The sequence below is a fragment of the Anser cygnoides genome, chromosome 1, assembly GCF_040182565.1.
Source record: "Anser cygnoides isolate HZ-2024a breed goose chromosome 1, Taihu_goose_T2T_genome, whole genome shotgun sequence".
Lineage (NCBI taxonomy): Eukaryota > Metazoa > Chordata > Aves > Anseriformes > Anatidae > Anser > Anser cygnoides.
In genome coordinates, this window is record NC_089873.1 from 186,417,764 (window position 1) to 186,445,512 (window position 27,749).

The 27,749-nt window shown below is 37.9% G+C and overlaps 2 protein-coding genes across 9 annotated transcripts in view; one reads left to right on the forward strand and one right to left on the reverse strand.

Moving 5' to 3' along the window:
- The window catches only part of SUPT20H (SPT20 homolog, SAGA complex component), a 35,351-nt gene extending 18,031 nt beyond the window's left edge, over window positions 1-17,320 (forward strand). For 2 of the 7 annotated variants that reach the window (XM_066989682.1, XM_066989685.1), the window contains exons 15-23: window positions 1,136-1,168; window positions 3,230-3,347; window positions 5,357-5,465; window positions 5,706-5,873; window positions 7,646-7,958; window positions 9,008-9,162; window positions 11,532-11,587; window positions 15,219-15,324; window positions 16,783-17,320. In XM_066989682.1, coding sequence (XP_066845783.1) covers window positions 1,136-1,168; window positions 3,230-3,347; window positions 5,357-5,465; window positions 5,706-5,873; window positions 7,646-7,958; window positions 9,008-9,162; window positions 11,532-11,587; window positions 15,219-15,324; window positions 16,783-16,886 — 1,162 coding nt within the window. In that variant the 3' untranslated portion in view covers window positions 16,887-17,320. The remainder of the gene's footprint in view (window positions 1-1,135; window positions 1,169-3,229; window positions 3,348-5,356; window positions 5,466-5,705; window positions 5,874-7,645; window positions 7,959-9,007; window positions 9,163-11,531; window positions 11,588-15,218; window positions 15,325-16,782) is intronic. The other 5 variants (XM_066989683.1, XM_066989686.1, XM_066989684.1 and 2 more) reach the window with 4 other exon arrangements.
- Window positions 14,011-27,737, reverse strand: EXOSC8 (exosome component 8). 2 transcript variants are annotated; one of them, XM_066989689.1, is made up of 12 exons: window positions 27,640-27,737; window positions 25,794-25,830; window positions 24,698-24,761; window positions 23,529-23,602; window positions 22,894-22,939; window positions 21,770-21,875; window positions 21,637-21,682; window positions 21,282-21,378; window positions 20,112-20,232; window positions 17,872-17,978; window positions 17,339-17,461; window positions 14,011-16,009 (listed from the first exon to the last, which is right to left on the reverse strand). In XM_066989689.1, exons 1-11 carry the CDS (start codon window positions 27,654-27,656, stop codon window positions 17,346-17,348), a joined length of 831 nt encoding a protein of 276 aa, XP_066845790.1. In that variant the 5' UTR covers window positions 27,657-27,737; the 3' UTR covers window positions 14,011-16,009; window positions 17,339-17,345. The 2 variants fall into 2 exon arrangements, with proteins under 2 accessions (XP_066845790.1, XP_047937146.1); XM_048081189.2 differs by lacking the exon at window positions 14,011-16,009 and having other exon boundaries at window positions 17,246-17,461.
- Window positions 27,738-27,749: the final 12 nt, after the last annotated feature.

Consider the following 27,749-nt stretch of genomic DNA (forward strand, 5'->3'; position numbering starts at 1 on the left):
GTTGGCTGCAACTCTGTGAAGATTCTGTATTCTTAACTCTTTTTGTTGTGTCTGCCACTTCTTTGTATGGAGGAACCTGTGCAGCAGGGTGTACCCTATAAATTTCAGTAAGGCGGGAAGCAGTTAGCCTGAGCAAACTGTAGTTCTGTTAGCAAAAAATTATTCTTATTGTTGTCTGGTATGTAATTCTTATATACTGTTCTTATTAAAATCTAAGGATCTTAGAGTATCTTATCCCTAGCGTCTGAGCTATTTTACTTTTTTTCTGTACTTATTACTGATCTACTTAGAACAGCAGTGCTAGCTTACAATTGTAATAAGGCTGGGGATTAAAAGGAATATAAAGCTCTTAGCTGCTTGTTGGTTTGAGGAGTTGTTTTTTATTGTTTTTGTTTTGTTTTTTCGGGGGGGGGGGGGGGTGACTGTTCTAGTCTGTTGTTTTTTAAGACATTACCCATTGATGTACATCAAAATTTGTCTTCCTCACTATAAAACCATATCATAGGAAGTGAAAGGTGCAGAAGACGTTATTGTCTTACTAAAAATTAATACACATTTTGAGCTGGAGAAACTGAGAAGTTCTGTAGTGTTTAAAAAACGATGATGATAATTTGCAAGCCATAAGCATTAAGCAAAAGAGAAATGTTTAGTTCTGGAAAAGCGTGAGGAGTTGGAATTTGGACAAGTGAAATCAAACAATGGAAACTAAATGTTTAAGTAATACAGGTAGGGCTGGTTTTGACATACCCACAGGACGCTTACGTTTGTATTAGTGGGTGAGCAGATTGGCGTCTTGATAACTTTACCATTGCTACTTTTCACAGTAGCAATGCTGTAGCAGTTATTCACTTCCATTTTTTGAAAATAGAAATACAAGAATTCCATATTCTGCCTTTTGTAGGTAATTTACTCTTAAAGGAGTCTATATTAGACAACATGTATATTGTGCACTGTTATGAAACCAAGTTTTTATTTCAAGTACTAAATACTGAGTCTATCAAATGAATCAGGTGTCTCTTTTCAGTGGGCAGATCTGAAAACAGAACAGCATTGATGTTCTTTCAGTTTGTAATTATAAAAACATTATTTTAGTATGAGCCATGACTGAAAATGTGTTATACTTTCTAAATTTCAGGTTCCTCATTGGTTCCAAGACTGATGCTGAAAGGTAAATTAATACAGGATATAGAACTAACTGTCTTAATGCCAAATAATGAATTTTGTTCCTTTTAGCTATTATGACTGTTAATGTTGTGGTTATGGAAACAGATGCTGAACAGATAAGAAAAATAAGAGGAGTTAATTATTATAATAAGAAGTGGGAGATAATGTGCAATTCCTATATTTAACAAGCAGGGAAGTATATAGGAAAGCAAGTATGTAAATACAGCTTGTCCCACTACTTAAGTCCTAAGCATGTTGTTACTTAGCTGCACAGTTATTCTTGATTATACAAGTACTTAAAAATTCTGAAAGCACGTAAGAGGGATTTCATCTTGAGATTTTGTATGGTAAATTGGCAATCGTGGAATTGTTAATTTGAGCTCAGTGTGATATAGGACTTTTTTTTTTGGTATGCTCTTCATTATTTGACTCAGCTTTCTTAAAAAAAAAAACAAATCAGTTTTCTAGTATATTTAAGTCATAGAATAATTAGGATTAGCAATCCTGTCATAACTGTGTGATGGCAAATTTCTTCAAATATTTGTCTGTAAGCATCATGTTACAGATACCCGTGTGCCTCTGCACATGAGGGCAGAACCTGTTAAAAGCACTCTCACAAAGCTGCTCGCATGTTTATGCCTTCTTAGGAGACTTTGAGGTGATGTACATGCCACAGCCATTCCCCACTATGTGGTTCTCTCTTCTTGTGTGCCTGGCAGGGAGATGAACCCTTGATTTGGTCAAAATATCAATATTCTCCGTTTTAATAGATAATTTTGATCAATAAGTTACATGCTTATTTTTTTCTCCTGCTTTCTTTGTGGTAATACAGGCTTTTGTTGCTTGTGCTGTAAGCTAAATTAGGGAATTGGTTGGCTGAAAACCAGTGCAACGGTAATATGGGGTTTAGTTTTAACTGAGATTCATTTCCTGATCATATTTGCCACTCTACACAAGTCCTCCTGTCAGGAAAAGTAGGTGGGTTTCAGGGTCTAGTTCAAGACGTATCAGAGGAGGAAGGAGGGCAGCAGCACCTTTCTGAGCGCACAGCACTTTATTGCTCTCATTCCACTGTAACTTTAAATTGTCTAGATCCTATGTACTGGAAAAGGCACATCTTGGGACCCTTGCCTACGGCAGCATATTACATCAGTGCTATACTCATATTTAGGTACAGACTAATGGAAATGCTCCAGCAATTCTTCAGGCCATAAGCACCAGCTCAAAGGTTCAGTTTGATTTTCAGGTCTGCTAGGTTACTTTACCACAGCCATGAGCCAAGTATACAGTTTTCCCTCAAATTACTAGAGATGTAGCATTGGATTTCTTAGAGCAGTTCTGCATTTGTTTGTCTGATGCTGTTGATGCTTTACACTCCTGGGTATGTTACTGCTTGCTAGTCTCCTGTAATAAAATTCTGCTGTCCCAGTGCTCAAAGAAGAAAGTGTGGTCACTTGTGCTGTGATAAGTGATTTTTGGATATACCTTCACTATGAACCTCCCCTGCTCTAAGGAGTCTTCATCTGACATAGACTTCAAGTTAAAGGAGGGTTGACTGTTCTATAACGAACATAGCAGAGGGGACGCAGCTCTATAAAAGATTCTGGACTCGTGGAGGAAATGGCTGGCTGACATCCCAAAGAACTGTACTGCCTTTTGGGAAGGGAACTGTTAGGTCTACTGTTTTGCATATTCCTCTAAAAGAGTGTTTCTTAAACTTAGATAAAGTAGTTTGACTGATTCAAGCCTACTGCAGGAAACTGCTTCATCTAAGCATTTGCAGTTGGCATTATCAAAATCAGTGGTTTAAAAAACAAAGAAACACAAAGCTTTAAAACAGAATAAATCCAAGCACAGAACCCGGGAACATAAAGTAGAAAGATGGATATATAAAAATATGTTCTGTGTGTTTATCTAGATTTTATACAGATGTATATTTATAGATAAATATTTTATGCATAATTATATATATATATATGTTTATGTAATATCTGTAGTTAGTACATACATATATAGGTTCAAAGTTGTTGATCTTTAACTGTTTTTGTGTATTTGTTTGTTTCAGAGTGGTGAACCAGTATCAGGAGTTAGTACAAAACGAAGCTAAATGTCCTGTGAAAATGTTTCATAATTCAGGTGGATCAGTCAATCTCAGTCATCTTTCTCCAGGGAAGGAAATGGAAGTGAGTTTATTGAGCTATGTATTTCTTTTATTTGCACTTGTCGAGTTATTAGAATAATCCTTGTTGTTCATATTTGAAAGTAAAATAACCTAAAAATTCATTCTGAATTAATTTTTAAACATGTTGTCATAATCATTCAGGGTGAGTATATCAGAAAAGATAGAGGAAAGCACTTTTCTTTTTACTGTATGTTTTACTGGGATGTTGTATCTTTTAGCCATGACTTCTTTTTTAGGGCCCTGTATAGTACAGTTAGCTCCAGGGTTTTGTTAGAGCATTTTTCTCTGTTCAGATAAACGTTTCACAGAGCAGTATAGTAAAATGCAGCCATGCATTTTATAATACACATCAGTAAAACAGAAGTAGATGTAATAGCTGAGCATTTCTTTTACCCTTATAATTTATTTTCCCCTTAATTTCAAGAGGAAAACTTTCAAAACAAAAAAAACTTTTGAAGTGTATATGCTTTCGTATGCATGTGGTAGAAATTCCTGAATTCTCATGCTTGTGCTTGAATTCTCATTGCCCTGTGTTTTACTTCTGCTGGCTTTCTTGATCAGATTCAGTACTGTAGTGGTCAACTGTATTTAAGCCCCAACTAGTAAATGAATTTGTGACAGCAGGGGCTATTTGCTTTGCTGTGTCTTTGCTGTAAATACATCCTCTGAAATGCTGTAACCTTGCTCTGAAAGAGATGGTTCTTTGTGTCAGCCAGAAGAACAGTACGTTGAAGACTAGTTAGAGAGGAATATGAATGTGTGTGTACATGTACACGCATCTGCATGCATGTCTATATATAGTATACACAACATACGTACACTGTGTACACACACACACACACACACTGTAAAATCACAGAATAACTTAGGTTGGGAGGATACTTCGAAAAGTTATCTTGTCCAGCTGTGCAAGTCCCCACTGGAAGCTGGACCAAAGTTACTTAGATTACTTTGTTTAATGATCTTGTCTCTTTTCAAATGGGGCATTCGTTTTTATTCTGAAAATGAAGAAAAGAGTTTTTCATAGAAGAAGAAAGAGCTAGTCCTCAGAGTCTTTTTTTATGAGAAAACAACTACAAACACGTGGAAGGAGTTTCTCTTATTACTGAGAGTCAGTGGAGGCTAAGCTCTCCAGAAAGATCAATTCTGCACAATAGTGGATGCTCTGATTTGCCAGCTCATGTTGATCTAAGTTAGGTTCAGCACTGAAATATTCTATTTGCTATACAGAGAGCCTGATTTTCTAGTTTCAGATAGTCTGTAGACTGCATGCTTTAGACACTATTTTCACTTATGGGATATATGGTTTATATGTGAAAATATAGTCTGTAATGGTAAATGTGTTTCACTGAGTCTTTTGATGATGTCAGCTGTTGAAATTATGAAATTATGTTGAATTTAGGGTCTGTTGTGAGTGACTAAGATTTACAGATTTGATTAGCTGAAGTTAAATTGTGTTTAAACATCCTGATAAGTATGTTATAAGAACAAATAATAAGGGAATACCTTTAAATTAAAGAGATTAAGGAAATTCTAATCCCATTGAAGTCAATGAGAAAACAAAGTGATTTGTATGCATTGAGGATTTTCCTGAATGTATTCAAATTCCTGCTCCCAGAATCAGGGTTGGAAATAGTAGATGATTCAGTTGGTGAATGAATGGAATGATGTATTTTTTTCAAGACCAAATTGTTATATAAAGTGCATCTGTCACTTGCATTTGTGAAAAGTTACTAAGAAGGACTTCAGAATTAGGAAAAACAAATTCCTTAATTTTTTTTTTCTCAGTTTAAATTTTACTGGAACTTTAGAATTTCTTCATAAACTGTCGTGATCTAAAAAGAGTTAGTCCTAGGTTGTTTTTCAGATATGTAAAAATCTGAAATATTTCAAGGTAATTTTGCTATGATTTTGAGAATTATAACACAAATTAACTGAATGATGTCTTCTGTCAAATATATGGAAGCTCGCATTGTTGCTCTGGTAGTGTTAATTTCTCTTTCCTCCTAGCAGCCAGAAAGTATATCAGGCTCTGTTCAGTCTTCAGTACTGGGGAAAGGTGTAAAACACCGACCTCCTCCCATCAAATTACCTTCAAGTTCAGGAAGTAGCTCTTCAGGTAATTATTTATCGACTTGAGCATCTCCTTTCTGTGTTCTGCTTATTGTAAAGTGATATGCTGACCCTTCAGTAAAGTTTTATTTTTAAAAAAGTCAGTGTTTTATCTGTGAAAAGAGCTTTTCAAAGTATCACTTTGTTAATTTCTGACTGTATTGTTGTACGAATACGTATCCTAAAAAATACTTGAGTTAACTTGTATTCACAGAACAATAATGTATTGTAATTATGTTTTTTTCAGGTAATATTTTTAGTCCACAGCAGTCAAGTGGCCATCTAAAATCCCCAACTCCTCCTCCTCCTCCTCCTCCTTCTAAGCCACCTGGTCTTTCTCGGAAGCAATCTATGGATCTTAATCAAGTTAGCATGCTCTCTCCAGCTGCCATGTCTCCTGCGAGCTCTTCACAAAGTGAGTCACGACCTAAATTCTCCATTAAATCTTAGGCTTTTGCTTAAATGCTTCCTGAGATAAAACTTCTTAACCTGTGGAATGATGAAATTTAAGTGTACAGTGTACCCTAAATTGTATAAGTTGTGCAGCTTTAGGCAGGTCTCTTGTTCACTGTATGTATTTTTATGTTTATTGTAATTGTGTTCGTTTTTCTGTATATATGTATGCACCCTTTGTGTATACGTTTTAATACATTTTATGCAATTAGTATGATCTCCTCTTTATGAAAGGCTGGTAGATGATGTGATAAAATTCCAAAGTGTAGATTTTTCCTCCAGTGTACAAACAGTATGTTAGATCAGTTTGCCTTTACATAATTTAAGCATCTGGTTTTTTAAATGTTATAGGAGCTGGTGCAGTTGTATCTCTATGTATGTATATAATCTGATTAGTCCCAAGGTGGTGATACAATAAACGATAAGATGATTTTTTAAAACACTCCTGCACTGTTTTACAAATCATTGCTGATTGCAAGTGTGGTGGTGATGCTGCTGATGATAGCACCATATTCTCAGGTGTTAAAATGTAAATTTCAATAATAAATGACATCCTAGTTTAATTATTTTCATTAACACTGACAGGATCGTTGTAATCGTAGCTATAGATCATATGCAGTCTTTAAAATATGTATGTGTCTTGAGACGTTTTGTGAAAAGATTTGTACAAAGAAATCACAGCTGCAGTTATTCAATTTTTAATGAATTATTGTGTACTGCACATTCCAATATCCTGCACAGTATTATAATATGCTTTTTTCATTAAATAATTCAAAATCTGGATAGCTCAAAAGGTGTAACTTCTCTGCCTTCTTGTTTTGCACAAAGAAAAAATAGAAAGCTGACAAAAGTTTTCTTCTAACAGATTTACTCAGTGCTTATTTTAGTGCTATGGATTGTGTAAATCTACTGCTCACAGTTGTTCCTTTAAGTAAGGCCCTTATCACAACAGCTGGACATTCACATTTCTTTCCTTTCTTTCTGCAGGACATGAAAGCTTAAAAAAAAAAAAAAAGAGAGAAAAACACTTTGAGCTTTTTGCTTTTTTGTTTTTGTTTCATTTTTGTATTGATGAGCTGTGCTTACTGCATCCACAACAAATACAGCTATACATACTACATTTAAGTAGACGGCACTACACAGTAGCTTTTAAAGATGCAGTATTATCCTCTGGTTCTTATTTTTAAAAGTTATTCTTTTTATTTGATCAAAATTTGGCAAATGGGAGTTTAGTTATCTGATAAAATTTAGACTGACCCCCATGATTACTGAAATAGTATCTGTTCTTTGTTGAATCTGTTGTTTTCCATGATATGTTTTTTTAACATGGTGCTATTGTGCAGGCAGTGCATATAGACTATGTGTTTAACATTTTAGGACAAAAACATTAATTAGGGTAAAATGGTCACTAAGAAATGGCTTTATTTTGGGTTAAGTATTACTGAATATAGAGTTAGACTTACTGTACGATAAATTATGGAAGAACTTAATGGAGGATGCAGAACAGTGTTTGGCTTAAAGAAGTAAGGTTGGAGAACGGGTTTTTGTGTGATTGTACTGCATCCTTAACAATGAGTGCGTGCTGCAACGCTCGTGTCGTGTAGAAATTAACACTTGCAGTTTGAGAAATGGGACAAATTGTCAGTGCTAAATAAGATTCCATTAACCTTATTATACAGAAAGGGACTGGCCTTTTATAACAAACTAGCACTTTTTATTTTTCTCAATGAGCAGGGTCTGGAACTCCTAAACCATCTACTCCTACTCCAACCAACACCCCTTCATCGACCCCACACCCTCCTGATGCTCAGAGCTCAACTCCTATTACCCCTTCTGCCACCCCTACTCCCCAAGATTCAGGCTTCACCCCTCAGCCCACTTTGTTAACCCCGTTTGCTCAGCAGCAAATGTCTCTGAGCCAGGCATTGCCTGTAATGACCATTCCTCTTTCCACCATGGTAACATCCATTACTACAGGAACAACCTCCACCCAGGTCATGGCAAACCCTGCAGGACTTAACTTCATCAATGTAGTGGGCTCTGTGTGGTAAGTGCTTTGTTACGACGGCTTCTTAATTTGTCCTGGGTGGGTTGGTGGTTGGTTGCTGGATTTTTTTTTGGCTGTACAGAATTGTTCAGCAGCCAGTAGGGTAGATATTTTTCAGAATCTGCGATACAAAAAGACCATTCACCTTGTAATTCTGAATTGAAAAGCCACTAGAAGCTACTTACATTTCTCAAAGTTGAAAGCATCTAGTATGAGAATACTGAAAGAAGTCTATAAAGAAAATTGTACTTTGAGCTTTTCAGATGCATATAATTTAATTCCATAAGATGTGCCTCAATATAAGTGTGTTTTAAGGTTTTGCTCTTTAATGTTGAAAACTTTTTATTAATCAGAGAGAAGGTGGAATGTTGTATGCAGACCACTAAATGAAAAATGGAAAGAAATTCGTTATAAATGTGCTATGAATAAAGGTGTGTGAAATTTAAGAAAAGAGTAAATATGTTTTCTAACAATTTAGGCAAATACTTAGATTAAATATTCTTTGTAAAACTCATTTAGCAGTTTTAAAAAATAATGCTGCTGGCAGGTGTAGATTATATGGTATAAAGTGAGCTGCTTTTAGACTAAATAAAATTCTGTGGTCAGTATAAGATGCTCAGTGTAAGACACATGGTGTGCTTCAATGCAGGTATCAGGCACTTGATTTATTTAAGATGTTCAGCAGTTGATTTCTGTTGGTTAATTGAAGAGACTTTTATGACGCAAAAGGAAAGCACCAACCTGTTCCTTAGTTTTTTATTACTGTAGCACAACTGTTTTGAAGACTGATCTTTCAGTGTTTCTAGAATAAAAGAACCACTTAAGTTTTATTTTCAGTGGATTATACTAAACAATCATTTGAGAATATGAATGTACATATTCGTTTTACACTAAGCATAATGATCTTTTAAGCTGCTTTGATGCTTTATCCACAATCCTACTTGCAGAAAACAATTAATTTAATTAGCAAAAGACAGAGGACAAAAACATAGTTACTCAGGTTTGCTTGTACCACTTGGATTTGATGTGTTGTCTTTCCTCTTCTACAGTGGAGCACAGACATTGATGAGTGGTTCAAACCCTATGTTGGGGTGCAACACTGGTGCCATAGCCCCTGCAGGTATAAATCTGAGTGGCATTTTACCATCAGGAGGTCTGGTACCAAGTGCACTGCCCGCTGCAATGCAGTCTGCCTCTCAAGCAGGTTAGTGTGAATAAGTTGAAAAGCCATCCTTCAGAGAGGGACAGTGTAAAACCTACTGTGAGGACAATGGACCAAAGTGGCCATTGTGTGAATGGATTATTGTTTGATGACTTGAACTTAGGAACAACATAAATATTTTTGCAGTCTAACTGTAAGCTATGATTGAGATTGTTTCTCTGAGAAACTGGAGTGGGGAAATGTACTCTGCACCCAGATTACCTTTGGTATGCCCAGCAGGATGTTTGAGATAAACTCCAAATTCAGATGCAATTTTGATAATGATGACTGCCAGAAAAGACATGGTTGAATTTAGAAGGAGGCCTCTGTTTTTAAAATGTGCAGGGTATTTCATTCTACCACTGGTACTCCTTTATTCTAGACGGACAAGTAATTAGTTTGTTATTGCTTTTAAATATGAGTATATTAATCTGTATGTTTCAATATTCATTAAAGCAACATTTATATTCTTTATTACATTTTCAGAAAAAAATAAACTAAGACAGAGAACCCTAATACATGATTATTGAATCAAAAGGATAGAAGGTACATCAAGGTATCCATCCCTTACATTGAGACAGTCAAATCTGTCTAAACCCATACTAAACTCTCGATAAATACCTTCACTGGAGAAGATTCCAGTCTCCTTCAGTAGCTGTTTGGAGTAGTTCATTATCTGTGTAAAATGTTTCCCCCTAATCACAGTGCATCTCCTTAATTGCAAATTAAATTATTTTTTCTCCTATTCCTTGCAGATGTGAAAAGTATTTGCTCGCTATTTCTCTTTACTTTCTAAGTATCAGAAACATGCTGTCATGTCCCACATTTGTCTTCTCTTTCTGATAGGTTGTATTTTTCAAACCTTTCATAACCCTGTCACTCTTTTCTAGACTGTCCAATTTGCTCACATCCTTCTTAAAATGTGATACCCAAAACTGGACACAAGCCTGAGCTTGGCTGATTTACCACTGTGGAGAACAGCAGAATAACTGCATCTCATCTCTTTCACAACATTCCTGTTAACATTTCCCCAAGTGAGGTCTGCCTATTTTTATTCATATTTTTTTGCAACAGCATTACATGAACCTAAGAAGGGCTATAGTGGTTTAGGCCAAAAAGTCCATCCAGTTCATATTCTGTCTCTCACAGTGGCCCATTAGAGGACGTTTAGGGGAAAATTTAAGTCCAGGCAAACGTAAAGCAGTACATCCCTTGGTATACAGCTGTACCTCTTCTGGCAGTCTCCAGCTTTGAGACTTTCTCAGCTGAAGAATACCCATGTGGATCTTTTTGCTTAATAACCCTTGCTAGACTTCTGTTCTGGGGACTTGTCTAATTGGTTTTTGAGCCCTTTTGTATTTTTATTATCTGCAGCATCTTGTGACAGTTCTATATATGTAAACTGTGTGAAGTTCTTTTCTTCTGTGTGTTCTATAATTTGTGGTACGGGTGATTCAGATATGTTTGTGACTTCTGTAATTTCTCACATCCTTTCTTGCTGTGTAGATGCAAAGATAGTTAACTCAGTTTTGTACTTGTTTGTTTGTCTTTTTGGAATTCACTGTCTTTGATTTTAGACCTTTTCTTCAATTCTTTATGAGCACTTCTAGTTCTAATCCTGTCCTTTCAAGCATTATCAACCCTTACCAATTTTGTCACAGATTTTTACTCCACACTGTCATCCACATAACAAATGGGAGTAGAGAGCTGATCTAGGTCTGTGGCAGACCTCAGTGGGGATTCTGTTTGACAGCTACAGTTTTACTGGAGCATTTAAATCAGTTCTGTACCCACCTCACAGATAATTACATATACATCTTTTTAGTGTGTCTTGGAGGAGTGCTGTGTGGAATAATGCCAAAAGCCCTCCAAGTCAGATGTCTCTTTGCAGGCGCCCTTGTAGGGGAGTACAGTTGCTAAGATTTTGGACAGGGTTGTTTGTTTGTTATAATGATCAAGAAACTGGGAACCTGCTACTTCATTCTGTCCTTGGACATTTCTAGGTTTACTGAACAAACAGTAAAACTTTTCAAAGCCAGAAAGAGAATTGCTGAAAAAATAACTGCCACGAAATTCTCCATGTTCATCTTTGTAGTAAATGCATACACAAGTTACAGGTTACAATATACAATGTTTGACAGTGATAGTTTTCTTTCTGCTCAGTCAGCTCTTTAACTTTGAATCTGGATAACTGTGAACTTGTCATCTTCATGGAAAATGCAGCATTTGTGTTAAAGTACAAAATTTAAGCTTGCCAGTTTTCCAGCTTCCAAATGTTTGAAATAATCCCAGTGGAAAGGTGTATTAATTGCAATACACATATATAATTAAGTAAAGACTTCCTACTAATAAAAAGATGTTTTCTTTAACAGGCAGCCCTTTTGGTTTGAAAAATGCATCAAATCTTCGGCCCTTAAATCTTCTACAGGTAATTGATATACTTGGACACAATAATAATAATTTCTTACATTTCGTTAGAGACATGCTTAGCACTGCTTACAGTATTGGCTGCCACAGATCTTTGAAGCCAGTTGATGAAACCATTTACTGCAAATTTCATTTGCTTTTTTAAAACACTTAAAATGAGGAAGAAGTTACTTATATAAAGATACCAGGTGGAAATGATATTCTCAGCTCACAACAAAGCAGCTAGTTTTCAGTAACAGTGTAAAAATGCTGACATTTGAATTCAAGAGATTAATCGTAAAATACCATCTTCAGTTTTCTGGATTTGCCTAAGCTTTTATTGCAAATCATTCTTGAAACTAAAGTTGTGATATGAAAAGCACAAAACAGTACAGCAGAATCACTCAGGGTTACACATCCAAGGCCTAAAAGCTAAGCTGAACATGCACAGGTAGGTGCAATAATAACTTTAAAGAGCTGCTGGTAATGAAAGTAGAGGTTTGCATAAGATAGGATGTTCAAAAAGGCTTTAAATGTTTCATTTGCTCTAAGCATACATACAAATAGAAACTTGAGCAGAGGGTGCTTATTACGTTTGAGCTCCATTAAAAAGCAGAACAGGGAGTGGAACTGGGTGTAATTCCTGGATCTTGAAGTTGCCTGCAAGTTAGAGCTGCAGAGGTGCAGCTTCAAAATGCCACAGATGTTGCACCATGCTTCAGAAAATTGATACCAGTAAAAGATCATCTGTAGCTTTGCTGCTTCGTCCTGCCGCTCCTGTACACACTCCAGAAACATGGGAAAGGACAGGCACAGGAGGCAGTGTAGAGCTCTTTAAAATGAACTGTTTGTATTTATGCGATTCCAAATTGAAGTATGCCCTGTCAGGCTACCTCTGATACTCAAAAGCCAACAATAATCTGGCTGGAATCACTGCAATTAAAATGGGGTAAGGGAGAGGAATTGAGACTTTTTCACTTTAACAGTTCTTGCATCAGACCTTCAGCTTATTTTTTGGAAGCATCTATTAAACTTCAGTGACATACTCAGAATGTGAAACTACTATACAGTGCTTTTGAAGACCATCCTTTACATTTCCAGTATCGGTACAATCTCTGCTATTTTAGTTGAAATAGAATAATTAAAAAGTATTTTCCTGTTTAAAAAAAAAATAATCCAGCTACAATTGATGCAGGTTTATTTTGAGCATGAGGCTTCCTCACAAAACAGCTGTTGCAAACCGATTCATTCTAAAGGATTTCCAAAAAACCTCCAAGGAATACATCATTATCAGTGTCACGTTCATCCTAGGACAGAGGGAAATGCAGCAGTTTGATTGAATTACGCCTTTTGTTTTTAATCTTCAACAGCTTCCAGGTGGTTCATTTATTTTTAACCTGCTCCAGCAGCAGCAGCAGTCTCAGCAGCCTACAACCTGTAGCCCTCAGCTCTTCTCAGGGAGAAGAGGTGTGTTGCTAACAGCCCTCAGTCTGGGGTGCATGGAGGAATCAGTTTCTCCTATTCTCACCATCTCAACAATAAAGGAGCCTTTATGCAACAGATCTGTAACAGAGAGGGAGGAAAGTCTTCCTCCAAAACCTTGTTGAACTGCAAAAGACCGCAGTGGCTTTGTTGCCGTGGCTGGAGCTGGGTTATACTCCTTTATTTTTATCCTGTATAGAAGAGCTGTAACAAAGCAGCTAAGCACTGCCTCACTCCAACATTAAAAGAGCCAGCCCACTGTGAGTGGTGTAAAATTAGCCTAGTCTTGCTCTGTTTATCATAACTAGCAGATACCATAGACAAACAGAGAAGAAACACAGACAGGATTACCACTGAGTAACAAAAACTTCGTAGCTCACAACTGCTATGAGCTGGTGTATGATCTTCACTCCTGTAGTGTAACAAAACTGCTCTCTCTGCACCAGAGAAATAAATACATCAGTTGGCTTTAAAGTTATCTTAAGACACTTACTGATCTGCTGCCTGTAATTAGTGTTAAAGGTGTTAATCTCTGAAGTCTAAAGACTTGATGGAAACCGCTTTATTCTCAAAATGAAAAATTTTAAGTGGTTAGTTCTACCTGTGCCTAAAGGTCTTTCCAGCACTGGTGCAGCAATTTGGGAAAACCAGCTGCTCAGCTTCTGTGTTCTTTACAATCACAAGCTCTCATCTCCCCAAACGTGCAAGACTTTTGTTTACCAAATTGTCTCTGTGGATACACAACTCGCTTTGTCATAATTTTGCTTGTGCTGCTGTAGACTGTTCATAAATAAGATGACTCTTTAAAATATTTTCATGGTGTATAGTCTCCTGTGTCACAGGCCTCGTTCTGAAATGTGTGACGGTTTAATAGGAGACTTCCAGACTTATTCTCAGAATCCAAATGTCAGTTACTAGTTGGATTAACAAACTATATACATACATATATATAATTCAAGCTCATATTCTAGTGTTTTATTTTCTACATGCTAACTTTAAGGACATTTACACAAAGGCTGATTTGAGCCTAAGTCCTTTCTGTGGCAGAAAGGTTTTTCTGGAAGAAATCAATCTCTGTATTGGCTAACTTGCCATAAGGAATGGTTTTCTTACTACATATTATAGTTCAGGGTTAAGGTTGTTAGGTTAAAATGAGCTATTATGAACACTAGATTCCTTAACTCACTCTAAGGACAAGAACATGTATGTTCACAGTGCTGTAATCCAAGTGCTTAGTGGAAAAAACTTTAGTACCAAAAGACAAAAAAAAATCTGTGCTACCACTAGTATACCTACTTTGTTCGTACTTAGGGTTGTTTCTTTCCAGATGCTGGTTCTATGACTTTGTTAGTCTGTCTTCATTGTCTTCACCAAGATGATGATGTATGTCTTGATGTTCAGTCTTTTGGCCGAGTTTACCTAGATCTTAGCGGTATTATTTCATGTGGTCATTCTAAAGAAGCATTGCAATTCCTGGAAATGCACCAGCTCAAAAACTCGTTTTTTTTTTTTCCCTCCTTATGACTGATAAGCCATGCAGTTTGCTTAAATCATGTGTAATATTTTATTTCCCTGCTATTTGGATCAATGCAAGAAAAGGTCGTAATTCAGCACTCTTAATGTCAGTAAACACTAGATCAGAATCCAGTAATTCCATTTAGTGTCAGGGCTACTTTGTTCTGAAAGCAAAATTTTAAAAGCAGAGTTCATATTTTTTTTTTTTAATTACATTAAGGCATATATGACAGTCTGAACATGTGAATGTAAGTTTTCAGACTTTTCACGTTTTGATTATGATTAGGACCTTTGCATGTGGATGGTTTCAGGTGTCACCTGAAGGCTTTGAGGGGTGGGGAGCAGGAGAGGAAATGCGCTAAGATTACAACCATAAACTGTAATCTCTACTGACTGACAGCAGGGAAGCAGATATCTGCATGGTACTTCTGAGTCACTGCCATAATTCCGTTTCTGCCAAACAGCTGTTTGGAAGCATTCGGCATCCGTTTGTTATACTTCAGTAGGGGCTACATTGTAGCCTGTATCTACATGCACTGTAAAACGTAGAATTAAATGTTTTTAAATGGCACTTCGGAAGCTTGTCGTCACGCTGGCTTTACTTATTTATTGGTACTGAGTTTGGTAATAAGGATCAAGCTTTTCATTTTTGCTAGGGGTCTGACCAAGGTCCATCCAATCAAGATCAGGCATTATCTGCCCAACAAGCTGCTGTTATTAACCTGACTGGAGTAGGGAATTTTATGCAACCTCAAGCCACAGGTATGTGCTTGCTGAGCCTCCTTTTGTATTTAAGTGTGTATGTTGATAAATTCACACTGAAATGAAGTTTGGTCTTACGGAAGTCTTAAAGAACAACTTGCTATTTATTATCAGCACATGAATTATACAAGAAATACTTGACTTCCACTACCAACGCGTGCACTTCTCTGCTTTGTTTGGCAGTTAAGTGTAATAAATTGGTTATATCGCATGAGTAAGTCACACTTGATACGATAAGAAAATACAGGAAAATTCCATGCCAGACTTCATTGAAGAATGTTTCTTTAACTGTGTGGTTAACATCCAGTATGAGAAACCTCTTTGTGTCTCCACGAGCACTTCATAATCTAATTATGTTCTAACTAACCAAGTACGTATATCATGTATATTTTATTCTGCACTGTTTCCAATTTTACTTAAACTAATTCTGTTGATCCTCCCTTTCTGTTACACTCTATTCCTATGCCTTCCTTTCCCAACCCTGACAAACTCAACCTGACCTCTTTGACCTGCCTGCTTTCCCCTTCTCCTTTCTTAGTGTTGTCTCAGCTTGGCTCTGCCGTGAACAGACCTGGGCAAAGCCTTCCTCAGCAGAGACTCCAGCTCTCTTCTGCCTTACAACAGCAACAACAACAAGCCTTGCAGCAGCAGCAGCAACAGATACAAGTAATCCAGCAACTTCGCTCTGTTTAAAAAAAAAAAAAAAGAATTCTCAGCTCCAAAACAAAAAATCTCCTTTTTTTAAAAACTGTCTTTACAGTCTAAAACTAAAAAAAAAAAAAAAAAAATGAATTCAGACAAACTATCATGAAAGACTTGAAATCTGTAGTTTTCTCAGCTTGGAGCACTGCCTTTATTTTTATTCATTTAAGCCATCCACCTTCCTGATTTGATAACATTCAAGGAGTGCTTGTGGCACATTACTAAATAAGCTCTGCCAGGTGCCATTAGGATTGCAAAATAAAGACACTTGAAGCACCTGTAAGTTCCAGTGTAGCACAGCTACAGTCAGTATATACAACATCTCTGACAAAGCATTCCTTTAGCATTCTGTTATTCAGATGCTTTACGAAAATATTAAAATACTTTTAGCACACGGTCTTCTTGTGATACACAAAGAAAACACTACATACACAGAAAAGGTACGATGCTAAAAATGTACTGTCACCAAATGTTCACTGAAGTTGCTGAGTTACTGCAGTTACTGCAATGGAGAGAAAGGGCAAAGAAACAGCTGTCTGAGAACGTGTACAGTGTTAGATATGCCCTCAGCAGGCTTCTGTGCCACTGGTGCTGCTTGACTGTACTCATTGCCCAAGTACATGATGTATTCCTTTTGTTAACCTAGTGCCTCCTCAGTTTATTTTTTTTCCACCTTCCTGTCATTCTTTCTGATGTGAAACATAGCTTCATAGCTAACACTAACAAGCTTTTTCTCCCCCTTCTCCTTCGTGGCAGCAGTTGCGATTCTTGCAGCATCAAATGGCTATGGCGGCAGCAGCAGCAGCACAAGCAGCTCACCTGCGACATCAACAGCATTCAGGCAGCCACTCAAAAAGTAAAAGGAAAAGAGGCACACCAGCCCCTCCAAAATCCTGAGACTTGCTTTTTTTTTTTCTCTATAAAAATGATTCAAAGGTGATTTTTTTTTCCAGTTCAAAAAGGAGAAAGCTTAAAAACAAATCAGTGTTTTATATTACTGGTGGGAAACCGGCCATTTGACATTACACTGAAATAAACTGGTTTTGGAAGCTACCCCTATATAACGTGGCGACTTCATTGATAAAGCAGCTAGGGTCCGGTTTCCTTTTAAGTCACTTAATTTTTTAACAGAATGTTTTATCTTGTATTTTTTACCATTCAGCAGCATTGTACATAGTATAAGGGTGAAAAGCATTTTAGAAAAAATGAACTTTGTAAATGTAGTATTGGTATTTGTTTATTTAGTATAAAAAGGTTTGTGAACACTGTAACAAATACAATTTTTACAAATCCACTTTTGAAAAGATCTTGCCTTTTGTTCAGTTCGGCTTTATGCTTTTTATTACTTTGTCTATCAGCTTCTTTACTTCTTTGTGTCTTGTTATGGCTCTGGTGATACAGTCCTGAAGCTTGGCTCCTGTCAGAGGACTTCCACCTAAGAATCGAAAGGAACAATTTGATTTTCCACTTACGCTTCAGTTAAGTATCCTTACATGTGTTTTCCAAGTCAGGGTATTAATATAGTAATTCTCTCAACTAACTTTCACCTAAGAGAGTATACAACTTCAACTATAGCCTCAGGCACAGAAAACAAACACGCTGAAGCTAAACAGTAGGCACGCTCAAGATTTGTCCTTTGCTATGTGCAGGATAAGCTATGACTTTTAAATGTCACTCATGCCACCTCTTTCAAAATGAATTTCAAGAGTAAGTGGTTTAATCATTACTTAAGCAATCTGTTGTCATAAAACGCACACATTTTACAAAGAAAAGCGGCTATATAGCATATAGGTCAAGAAAAGACGATCTTCTTCATAGGTTACTGTGCAATGAGCTTGGAAGTACCTGGCTTATGGACGGAACAGAGTCTGTCTTCTTCATCAGTTACAATGGTTACTGTTCCAGTTGCTAAGTCTTCTTCTTCAGCAGTTGGATCGACTACGAGTAAGGTGCTTTTGAAAGGAAAATATATGCAGACGTTAGTACATGATGTTCCTTAAACATGGCTGCAAAATACATTTGCTAATTAATTTTAATGTAGTGTTATAAAATAATTCTAGATTGATTTAGTGTTCAAACTCATCTGTGTTTTTTTTTTACCACAATGTACTAGTTTTAAAAAAAAAGGGAAATAGTGTATATGTCTGTTAAAATACCAGCTGTCAAAATACATCTTTATGTGCAAGTTTTATAGACCTGTGGTATTGCAGGAAAATACCGTTAAAATTGTTATTTGCAGTACGCAACCACTTATTTCATAGTTAAGCAAAGACGATGTTTTTAGGTGTAGCCTTCATTAATCTATATCAGACCTTAAGGCAAAATACATTTCCTACTGTAAATTCACCAAAGTAGCTCTCAATTGTTTGTCAGAGAGCTCTAACATCACTCAGACTGTGAATGGTTCAAAAATGGTTACTGGGTACCTTAAGGAAATCAAAATAAGCTGTCAAATACATCAGACAATGCAGATCATTAAAGGAGAAAATACTAGTTTTCAAGTTAAAAATTGAGCAAACCAATGAAAAAAAGGATATCAACTAAAAGACAACTTTGCACAACAAGAGCTTGAACTTAAAAAAGCCAAACAACAACACGTCAGGCTTAGTTTCTCTTTCAAAAACAAAACAAACAAAAAAAATGGTACTACAAACGTTTCGCTTCTGAGTTATGATATAGCCAAACGGACTATACCTGAAGTTTTCATGAAGCCTCAGTTCACGTGGGTTAACTAAATTTTGTGTGAGAGATTGATGCAATCGACTTCAACCTACCAGCTACAGTGCACCTAGACTGGATGATTATGGCAAGTTCTGGGGGAATAGCAGTAAGGCTATATGCCCATTAAATAATTGGAATAATTTTTTGATTTAAACTCATGCAGCAATGCATAATTTTTAAAAAGTTCTCCTGGGTAATTTACACTTTAACCAACAGTTTCAGATTGCTCTTTCAGTGCAACAGTGTAATAAAAATAACAGTCCTTAGCTATGCTACTCAAAAATGCTACTTTTTTATTCTACCCACACAGGCTGTGCAGCATCAGTCCTGTGCAGCATGACAAAGGAAACCTGAACCCACCGAGAGCTGGATGCATCAGACCTGGCTCTTTATTTATGTACAGGCTGACTCCGCAGGGATCATGCTGTGGAGCTCCACAGTGCTCTGCACCAGCGCGCCTGTAACTTTCTGCTTTGATTCATTTGGTAATCGCTTGATCAGCATTGGAGCTTAGCACTCCCCTCACCCCGTCCCACAGTTGAATCAAAGGGCCTATCAGTAATTTCTGTGAATACAGCTAAATGTGCCGTAAACGCCTGACGTCTCTAAATATTTAAATGGATTGATAGCACAGTAAATACCGTATTTTTGATTCTCTACTTTTCTTCTATGCAGCAACAGAACACTTAAATAACATACTTACACTAATGAAGAGCCAATAAACAATTTCAGATGAGGAGTCAAGTTATCAGATGGGATTATTTTGACTTCTTATAATCAGATTCTTTACGTACAGGAACAATGACTTAAGAGTGCTGGTCATACTTCATCTTGGGTAATTATGTTTTCAGTTATCCAGAGGTTTTATTGTTTTGAGTGGACCGGTACTTTTTACTTCCTCTGTTGACTAAACCCTTCATATAATCTGTTCAAAAAACTACTGTCTTTTGTATAAGCTATGTACATAAAATTTTACAAGATTAACTCTATTAGTTGCGTTCATTTGTCTCAAGGATACTGCATAAACATAAATCAATACCTTCTCCAAAACCTTCAACCCTAGAGTACTTTTATGCCTGTCCTTTAGGCTGGGAAACAGTTCTGCTTGAAGTCACAGGAGGAAGTTGGACAAACTTTGGTGTTTTTTTTTGCTGCATACTCATTTATACTGCAGAACTAGAAATCAGTTCAGCGAGACACACCTTGGATATAAGAGCAAGCGAAACAGCATTGCCTGAACCCTCGCGTCCTTCACCAGCAGCAGTGGATGAGAAGTGCAGAAACACCAGTAGCATCCTCACGTTTTCACTATTTCTTTTAGATTCACAGTTGTTTTCATAAGTACAAAACAGTTAGGAACTTACTCATCAAATATAGCAAAGGATGTGGCAACTGGATGCTTTCTGATAACCAAAGGATTCTTCTGTTTTAAATTAACTTCCGACAAACCAGTTTCTTCATTTATAGTAACAGATGGCAATTGGACTGAAGAGATGAAAAAATGACAATAGTAAAATATTAAACACTGCTATTTTCAATAGGCCTACAGATGTCCTAGACCACTGAAATATTCAAGCTGTCCTCTTACCATATTGGTAAGCCACTGAAAGCAGATGAGAAGGGGGTTTTGGTTACATTATTAGTGTTACATTTTTTGAATCCAAGGAAAGTGTTTAGCTTAAAACTAGCTGTTCATGTAACTATTTCACTTTTCTCTTGAAAGTAACGTTCCTCCCTACATGGAAGCATTTTCTGCTTCCAAAATACTGTACGATTACAACACCTTTAGTCTCAAATGGAACAAAAAGCATTTTTTCCCCAAAAAATGCCTACAGGACATGTAAAAAAAAAAACATATATATATAGTCTCATCTCATGTATTTTATACATCTGTAGAAAAAGCACAATCCAATCTTAAGATCACTCTCACTCTAACAACCCAGTAATGGAGACAGGGAAATCAAGAGCAAATTAGCTATGGGAACTCAAAGGCAAGCAATTCATGCTTAGAAAAGGAAGCCTTTCTCTTAACTCTTTATGCTGTCTCCTACATGCGTATATAAACCACACCTTGTGAATAATCATACATATCTAGCATGCATGAAAACAGTTCTTTCAAACTATAATGCATGAAGCTACAAATATTGTGTTTTGACAAAATAAGCTAAGCTCCCAGCAGCTTGTTCTGCCTACACAACACAGATGAACAAGGTAAGCTGCTCTACTAGACATTAAAGTCGTTTGTGACCGCTGCTGAAAGGTTCCGATTTCTGAGACAGAACACACAGAATGGCTATTAATCTTACAAGACAGCAAGAACATACGTACAAAAAGATCTTACTGCCCAGCTGTTACGTATCTATGGAATCCTTACCATCAGTTCCACTCTGTATTCCCAATTTAGGAATTTAGGTGACAGAAAAAAGCAGAGTTAAGGAATTGTGAAGCAATTATTTTCCCTCATGATTAAAAACTAACGTATTTCTCCAAGCAACAGCAATCAGAGTGTGTTTCTTACTCTAGAGAAGACTTACCATTTTTTAATGCTGCTAACAAAGCAAAGGCACTGGCATCCAAGATGTTTCCATCATAGTCCAGACATATGATGTCACAGTATAACACCCAAGCAAGCTATCAAAAAAGGTTTGCACACGTGAATTATTACAGCAGCTAAGCAAATGGTGCAATATCTAAGAAAACACTGGCCACACAAACAAAGATACTTATTTCTTTCATAAGAACAAAATTTTACACTTTAGACCTAAACCAAGCTATCTAAATTGAAAAAACAACAAAAACAACAAAACTACAACCCCCAATACCTTCTTTAACATCTTAACCACCATGATCTTGCTAGTATGCCCTTCTTTATATGGAGATACAACTTACCTTGCCATTTGCAATACACAGATCTTCTTTTGCTATTATCTGTGAACTAAAATAAAACGAGAAAGTAAAACAGCAAATAGAAAACTGTCTTGCAGAGTTGTTTGTGGTGTAATTGCAGTAAGATGGTCCTTACTTTTCAATCACATCCGCGATAAACTGGCTTGCTGCTTGAGCCTCTTCGCCAGGAGGTCCAGAGCGAAACCTTGTTGAACAGAGGGATGGCAGTTCTACATTTGGAACTGGGTAACAAAAATCATCAGTTATAAACTAAAGAAATCATGGCATGGGAAATCAAAAACAGAAATAAGACAATATGCACTTTTAATACCATTTTATGTGCTTCAAATGAAAAGCAAGACCAAGAATTCTTCAGTCAAGCCTTCCTACTTCTCCCCTCAAAAATACTTACATTTGAGTTTGTACTAAAGAGCTTGTAGAAGTCTGTACTTGGAAAAGGTATGTTCCACAGAAAAGCAAATACTTGTACTTACCATTTTCTGTTTGGATTCCTTCTGTGAGTATCATGACCTCACACAAACCCTTCCCTTAGTGTTAAGCATTCTTAACTAGATAAAGCAACAGCACCATTTTCGTCCCACTGCGTCACTTTACTGGTATGCTATCTGCTTTTCATCAACCATTAAAACTTGATGCTTTAGACTGGAAGCAAAAACATGCATAAACTTTTGTGGAAAAAAAAATCCACAGACCATAATGAGGTTCACTGAAAACAACATACTTTGGAGGTACCTTATAAAAAAGGGGATTTCACATAAGCTCTCTGTTCCACTGAATGATTTTATTTCACAAGAAACTCTGCACAGGAGTGAGGATGCTGGATTTCTACAGTTCCCTGAGAAATAAGCAGTTTGTGTAGCCTTTTTTGTCTGCTGGGACTTCAAGACAAAAGATAACGTGCCTTTGCACAACCTTGCATGGCCCAATCTTTCATAGATGAACTACCTTTCTCCCCTTAACAAACATCCCTCACTGAGGGTTTATTTTCATCCCGGTCTGGAAACAGGAATGAGAAAGTAGCTTTGCATAGAAAACTCACAAGCAGAGCAGGGAAATTCTGAAATTTCTGAAGTACCACTTCCTGAATGTCAGTTTGAAAACTGATTTTATGGCAAGTAATACAGCTTTACCCAATTTCTTTCCCTAAAGAGGCCTTCACAGCACGCTTCATCTGTCCCATCATTACTTTTAGCTAAAGCAATAAAAAAATCTGAGTAAGAACAACACCAAAAAGCTTACCAATATATCCTTTATTAGCAGAATCTACCGCAGGTGCAGCAAGTTCCTGGAATAAAAAAGGAAGAAATGAAGAGCTGAATTTTGTTCAGAAAGATTCTCCAGCTATTCTAAGTACGAAGCGTCATTTTCTTGCCAGTTATCATTGCAGTTAGATTTACAAGAGCTCTTTTTCATCAGTTGCAAGTTCATAGGTAGCAAACCGTCTGTATGTTGCCAATGGGAAAACCTCTCACTGCATGCAGGGGTGTGAAGTGATTTATCCCAGGGTTCACGGCAGGCCACCAGTAAAGCTGAGGCTACAAGGCACTTCACAGTCCAGCCAACTAATTACCAATCCACTTATTGATCAGTCTGCAGAAACTCTTCAATTGCTGTCTGTTATTTCTAGATAAAAGCTCTGTATTTCTGTGCATATCTTTCCCCGTATGCAGTACACACCACAAAAATACACATTCTCAGAATGTACAAGCAGCACTAGACAGTGAAATAATATTATCTCTGAGACCCGAAAGTAACTCATGAAATAATGTAATTGTATCTGACTGGCATATTATTGTAATTCGTCAGGAGATGCATTCTACAGAAAAATAAACAAATTCAGCTAACAGACAAGTTAAAATCAAAACCAACCATACCGCTTTAACTCCACAAATTACTGTAGTATTTCCCAGTTTCACCAGGGCAGACCCATCTGCTGTTGTAATTGAACCTGAAGAGAAAAAGTGCAGTTCGATACAAATCTTTCTTTCATTCAAATTAATTAACATCCGCCTTTATAAAGTGCTTAATCTCTGTCATTTTAAACTAAACGCAGGCTAAGCAAAGTCTTGATGAATCCAGGATGGGAACAGATCCCCTCCCTCTATCAAACAGTCAGAATATTGGATTATTAGCATTCTTAAAATTCAAGCTAAGGGTTGATGAATCCATTATCCAAAATTTACTACTAGCATTTTCTCCCAAAATATTACAGATTAAGCTTGCCTCATTATTAGCTTGATCAATTTTTTTCATGTACAACAGATTGTGTTTTGTACATTGATGCAAACTTGAACTAATAATATCCTTGACATTAATAGCAGTCAATGCTCTACTAGATGAAAACGTACCTTTTACCACACAAACAGGTAAAACAGCTCTAGATCAGATCCTATCAATGGAAAACTTTTAAGCCAGTAATCAAGGACGGTTATCACCAGATTACCTTTTCACTGACTTAGAGCTAGACCTCCTGAAAAGGCAACACTGTACAATGGAAAAAATCTGCAGCATTTGTTTCAGGAATAACCAGCAATCATTCCGTGGTGGCGCATGCTAACCTGCATATTTCTTTCAGAAACCACAGCAAGGTCTAAGAAAGGTAGTTAAGGCCTGCTGCTCACTGCACATAAGGCATCTTGCCTCTACTTGAGCCAGCTGCTCATCGAGCTTAGAACAAAGCGCAGGCCAGGAGTCAGCACCTTTCAAGATGCCAGGCATCGGTTGTGCACTGGTCAGGATGTGGACAGACACTGCCTTCAGCATCCAGAACATGAAGCTGCTGGTCTTAGAAGGAGCCACACTTCTAAGACCACCTAAATTTTGCCGTGCGTACCAGCCCGGGGCAGGACCAGAGAACAATGTTCAAAAATATTACTGTACCATGCGTTCTTTTCAGTGTTTGTTGGAACTATAAATAAAAATCCTTCCTCTTTCTTGTTTCAAAATTCAAGCACCAAGAAATCTGATCAGCAAGTCATTAAGGGTACTGGCTATTGCAATGAGAGATTAATAATACCCACATTATCATTATTATTCTACTTACCTATGTTGACAGTGGTTGCCCGGAATTCACCTAGCTCCCTTCCATCAGGTCGACAGTTCTCTTTCTACACAGAAATTACAAATTTCAAATTAGAAAACATACTCTTATCAAGTAACACACCAGACGTATTTGATCAAATAACACATCAGTAAGTTTATATAAAAAGCATTCTCCATTTTGGTGGAAATGCACAGCTACAAAATTGCTAGGAAAAGCTCGATCACATTCCAGACAGTTTTTCATCAACAGATGCCCTGTTTGTGGTTGCAGGTTCAGGGTTTTTTTATTTATTGAAACTGATTTAGAAAATAAATATAACAATAGATTGATTATCTGTTTCAAGGATAAGTATTACAGGCTAGATTCAGAAACTTAAACTGAGAGTTTCTACCTGTATGCGTTGTTTGGAGTTTTTAGGCAATTCCCATCCCTTAACTCCGCCTAGCAGAGCTCTCAAAATGAATATTAGAGTGAAAACAAAACAAAACAAACTTCTAAATATTGTCAGTCAGAAGTTGTTCAACAGAACCTAAATCTTCAGTTAAAAGCAGCATCAATTTGTTATGATTCACGTTAGATCTGAACTATTACTCATCACAATTTCAAGCTTCTCAAAATCAAAACTTTTGGTTCAATTACAAGAAATGAAACTAATGGCAGTAATGCTGTGCTCATTTCCAAGTCAATACTATTTTAGTGTAAAGCATACAGGAAAAAAAAAAGGCTCTCCTTCATAGTTACAGTGAGCACAGTTAGTAGCAATATTTTTTATTACTTTTAGTAGCAACTGAAAGCCAAGTCGCTTTGCACTAGACACAAGCCTGCACCACCACCTTGGTCAAATTTAACTCAGATTCCTTTTGAGGCCAACAAAAGCATTTTCACATCTGGAGTTAAACAGGAACACAACCTGCCACGGAAACAGTGACAGAGACAGGAAGAAAAACAAGTTCTGAAGAGCTACAAGCATTTTTCCCCAACTCAATGAATTGTTTCTCCCCTACAGTTTCAAGTTTCCATGCAAATTAAAAAAGCTTGAGTACACAAGAAGAATTGCTTGCAAGCAATTTATACATGCACATCATGTTTTACTCACCAAAAATCTTCTGTAATATTCCAACGGTTCCACTGTTCTGCAATAAATAGGAAAGGATGTTTACACACAAGCTTCCAAGGAGAGAGAGCAAAAAGAAAAAGCAAGCGCTATCCTACAACAAAAAATAATCTAAGAATCAAGATGGCTTGCAAAGCTGCTTAGCAATATGAAATACGAATATGAAAGACTTGGAAACTCTAGACTGATCTAAGAAACAGTAAAGATGAAGACACAAAGCTTTTTTCTCATTCATTTTCCAAAATACTTCTTCTCCATAACGAATCTGCATGCACATACACCTAACACAAGCTACTAGCTTTCACCTCAGTAATATTAATTAAATACCTATTAGTTTTAAGGTCAAAGTGAATGTTTTCTGAAGCAAGAATATAGAATTTTTTGAAGACCTGCAGAAAGTGTAATTTTATTACAGTATCTGAAATATTTGGTAGCTCAATGACTGCATTCAGATGCACAGAACAGTTTAACACAACTACATGAAATGGTATATTTTTCTCTGAATCTTTAGAAAAAAATAAAAACTGCAATAAATGCTTCATGCTTCAGTTGAGAAATAATTTATGTTTATTATTACTCAGATATTGCCAACATAGTTTGTGCATTGTTTTTTTAAGCACACAACATTAAGGTAAAAAGAACTTATAAGTGTTGTTTCAGTATTTGAACAAAGCCTTCTCCTGTTTAGAATCACAGAATCATTAAGGTTGGAAAAGCCCTCCAAGATCATCTGGTCCAACCACCCCCCTGCCACCAATGTCACCCACTGAACCATGTCCCCAAGTACCACATCCAACCTTTCCTTGAACACCCCCAGGGACGGTGACTCCACCACCTCCCTGGGCAACCCGTCCCAGTGCCTGACTGCTCTTTCTGAGAAGAAATGTCTCCTCATTTCCAACCTGAACCTCCCCTGGCACAACTTGAGGCCATTCCCTCTAGTCCTGTCACTGGTTGTCTGTGAGAAGAGGCCGACCCCCAGCTCCCCACACCTTCCTTTCAGGCAGTTGCAGAGAGCAATGAGGTCTGCCCTGAGCTTCCTCTTCTCCAGACCAAACACCCCCAGTGCCCTCAGCCGCTCCTCACAGGACTTGTGCTCCAGGCCCTTCACCAGCTTCGTAGCCCTTCTCTGGACACGCTCCAGGGCCTCGATGTCCTTCTTGTAGTGAGGGGCCCAAAGCTGAACGCAGCACTCGAGGTGCGGCCTCACCAGAGCTGAGCACAGGGGGACGATCACCTCCCTGCTCCTGCTGGCTGCACTATTCCTGATCCAAGCCAGGATGCCGTTGGCCTTCTTGGCCACCTGGGCACACTGGCGGCTCGTGTTCAGGCGACCATCAGTCAGCACCCCCAGATCCTTTTCCTCTGCACAGCTTTTGAGCCGCTCTGCCCCAAGCCTGTCGCGCTGCATGGGGTTGTTGTGACCCCGCACTCAGCCGTGTTAAGATGCAGGCACTGACAGCGGCGCTGTTACACACACACACACGTTTTATAACGTGTACCCAGAAGGAAATAAGGGGGCTCCGGAGCAGCATGCTTATCCCCAGGGAAGCCGGCACACGGAGCCCCCGCGTCTCATGGGGGCTCCTCCGATCCCACCCCCAGCCCCGCCACAGGGGCCAGCACCCCTCCGCACCCACCCACCCACGATCACTCGCGACACCGCATTTCCCGATCACTCGCGACACCCCATTTCGCGCAGCAGGCAGAACCCACGGTCCCAGGACGAGGAGAGAAGCCGCGGGCTCCCCGATCCTCCTACAACCCCCGGGGGCCATGCCCAGGCGGGGCAGAGCCGCGAGGGGCCGCCCCGGCGCCCCGCGCTTACTTGAACGCCGTCGCCATGCCGCTGCCTTTCCCCTCCCTTCCCTTCCCTTCCCCGGGTGTGGTTCCGGGGTTAGAGCGCCCAGAAGCCTCCGCTGCCGGCCGGCTGCCAGC

Coding starts and splice junctions, on each gene's coding strand:
- EXOSC8 (XM_066989689.1), bottom strand. Junction 21,379..21,636: donor TGTGTATTGCAAATGGCAAG/GTAAGTTGTATC, acceptor CTTTTTTGATAG/CTTGCTTGGGTGTTATACTG. Junction 20,233..21,281: donor GTTAGCAGCATTAAAAAATG/GTAAGTCTTCTC, acceptor TCATCTCTTCAG/TCCAATTGCCATCTGTTACT.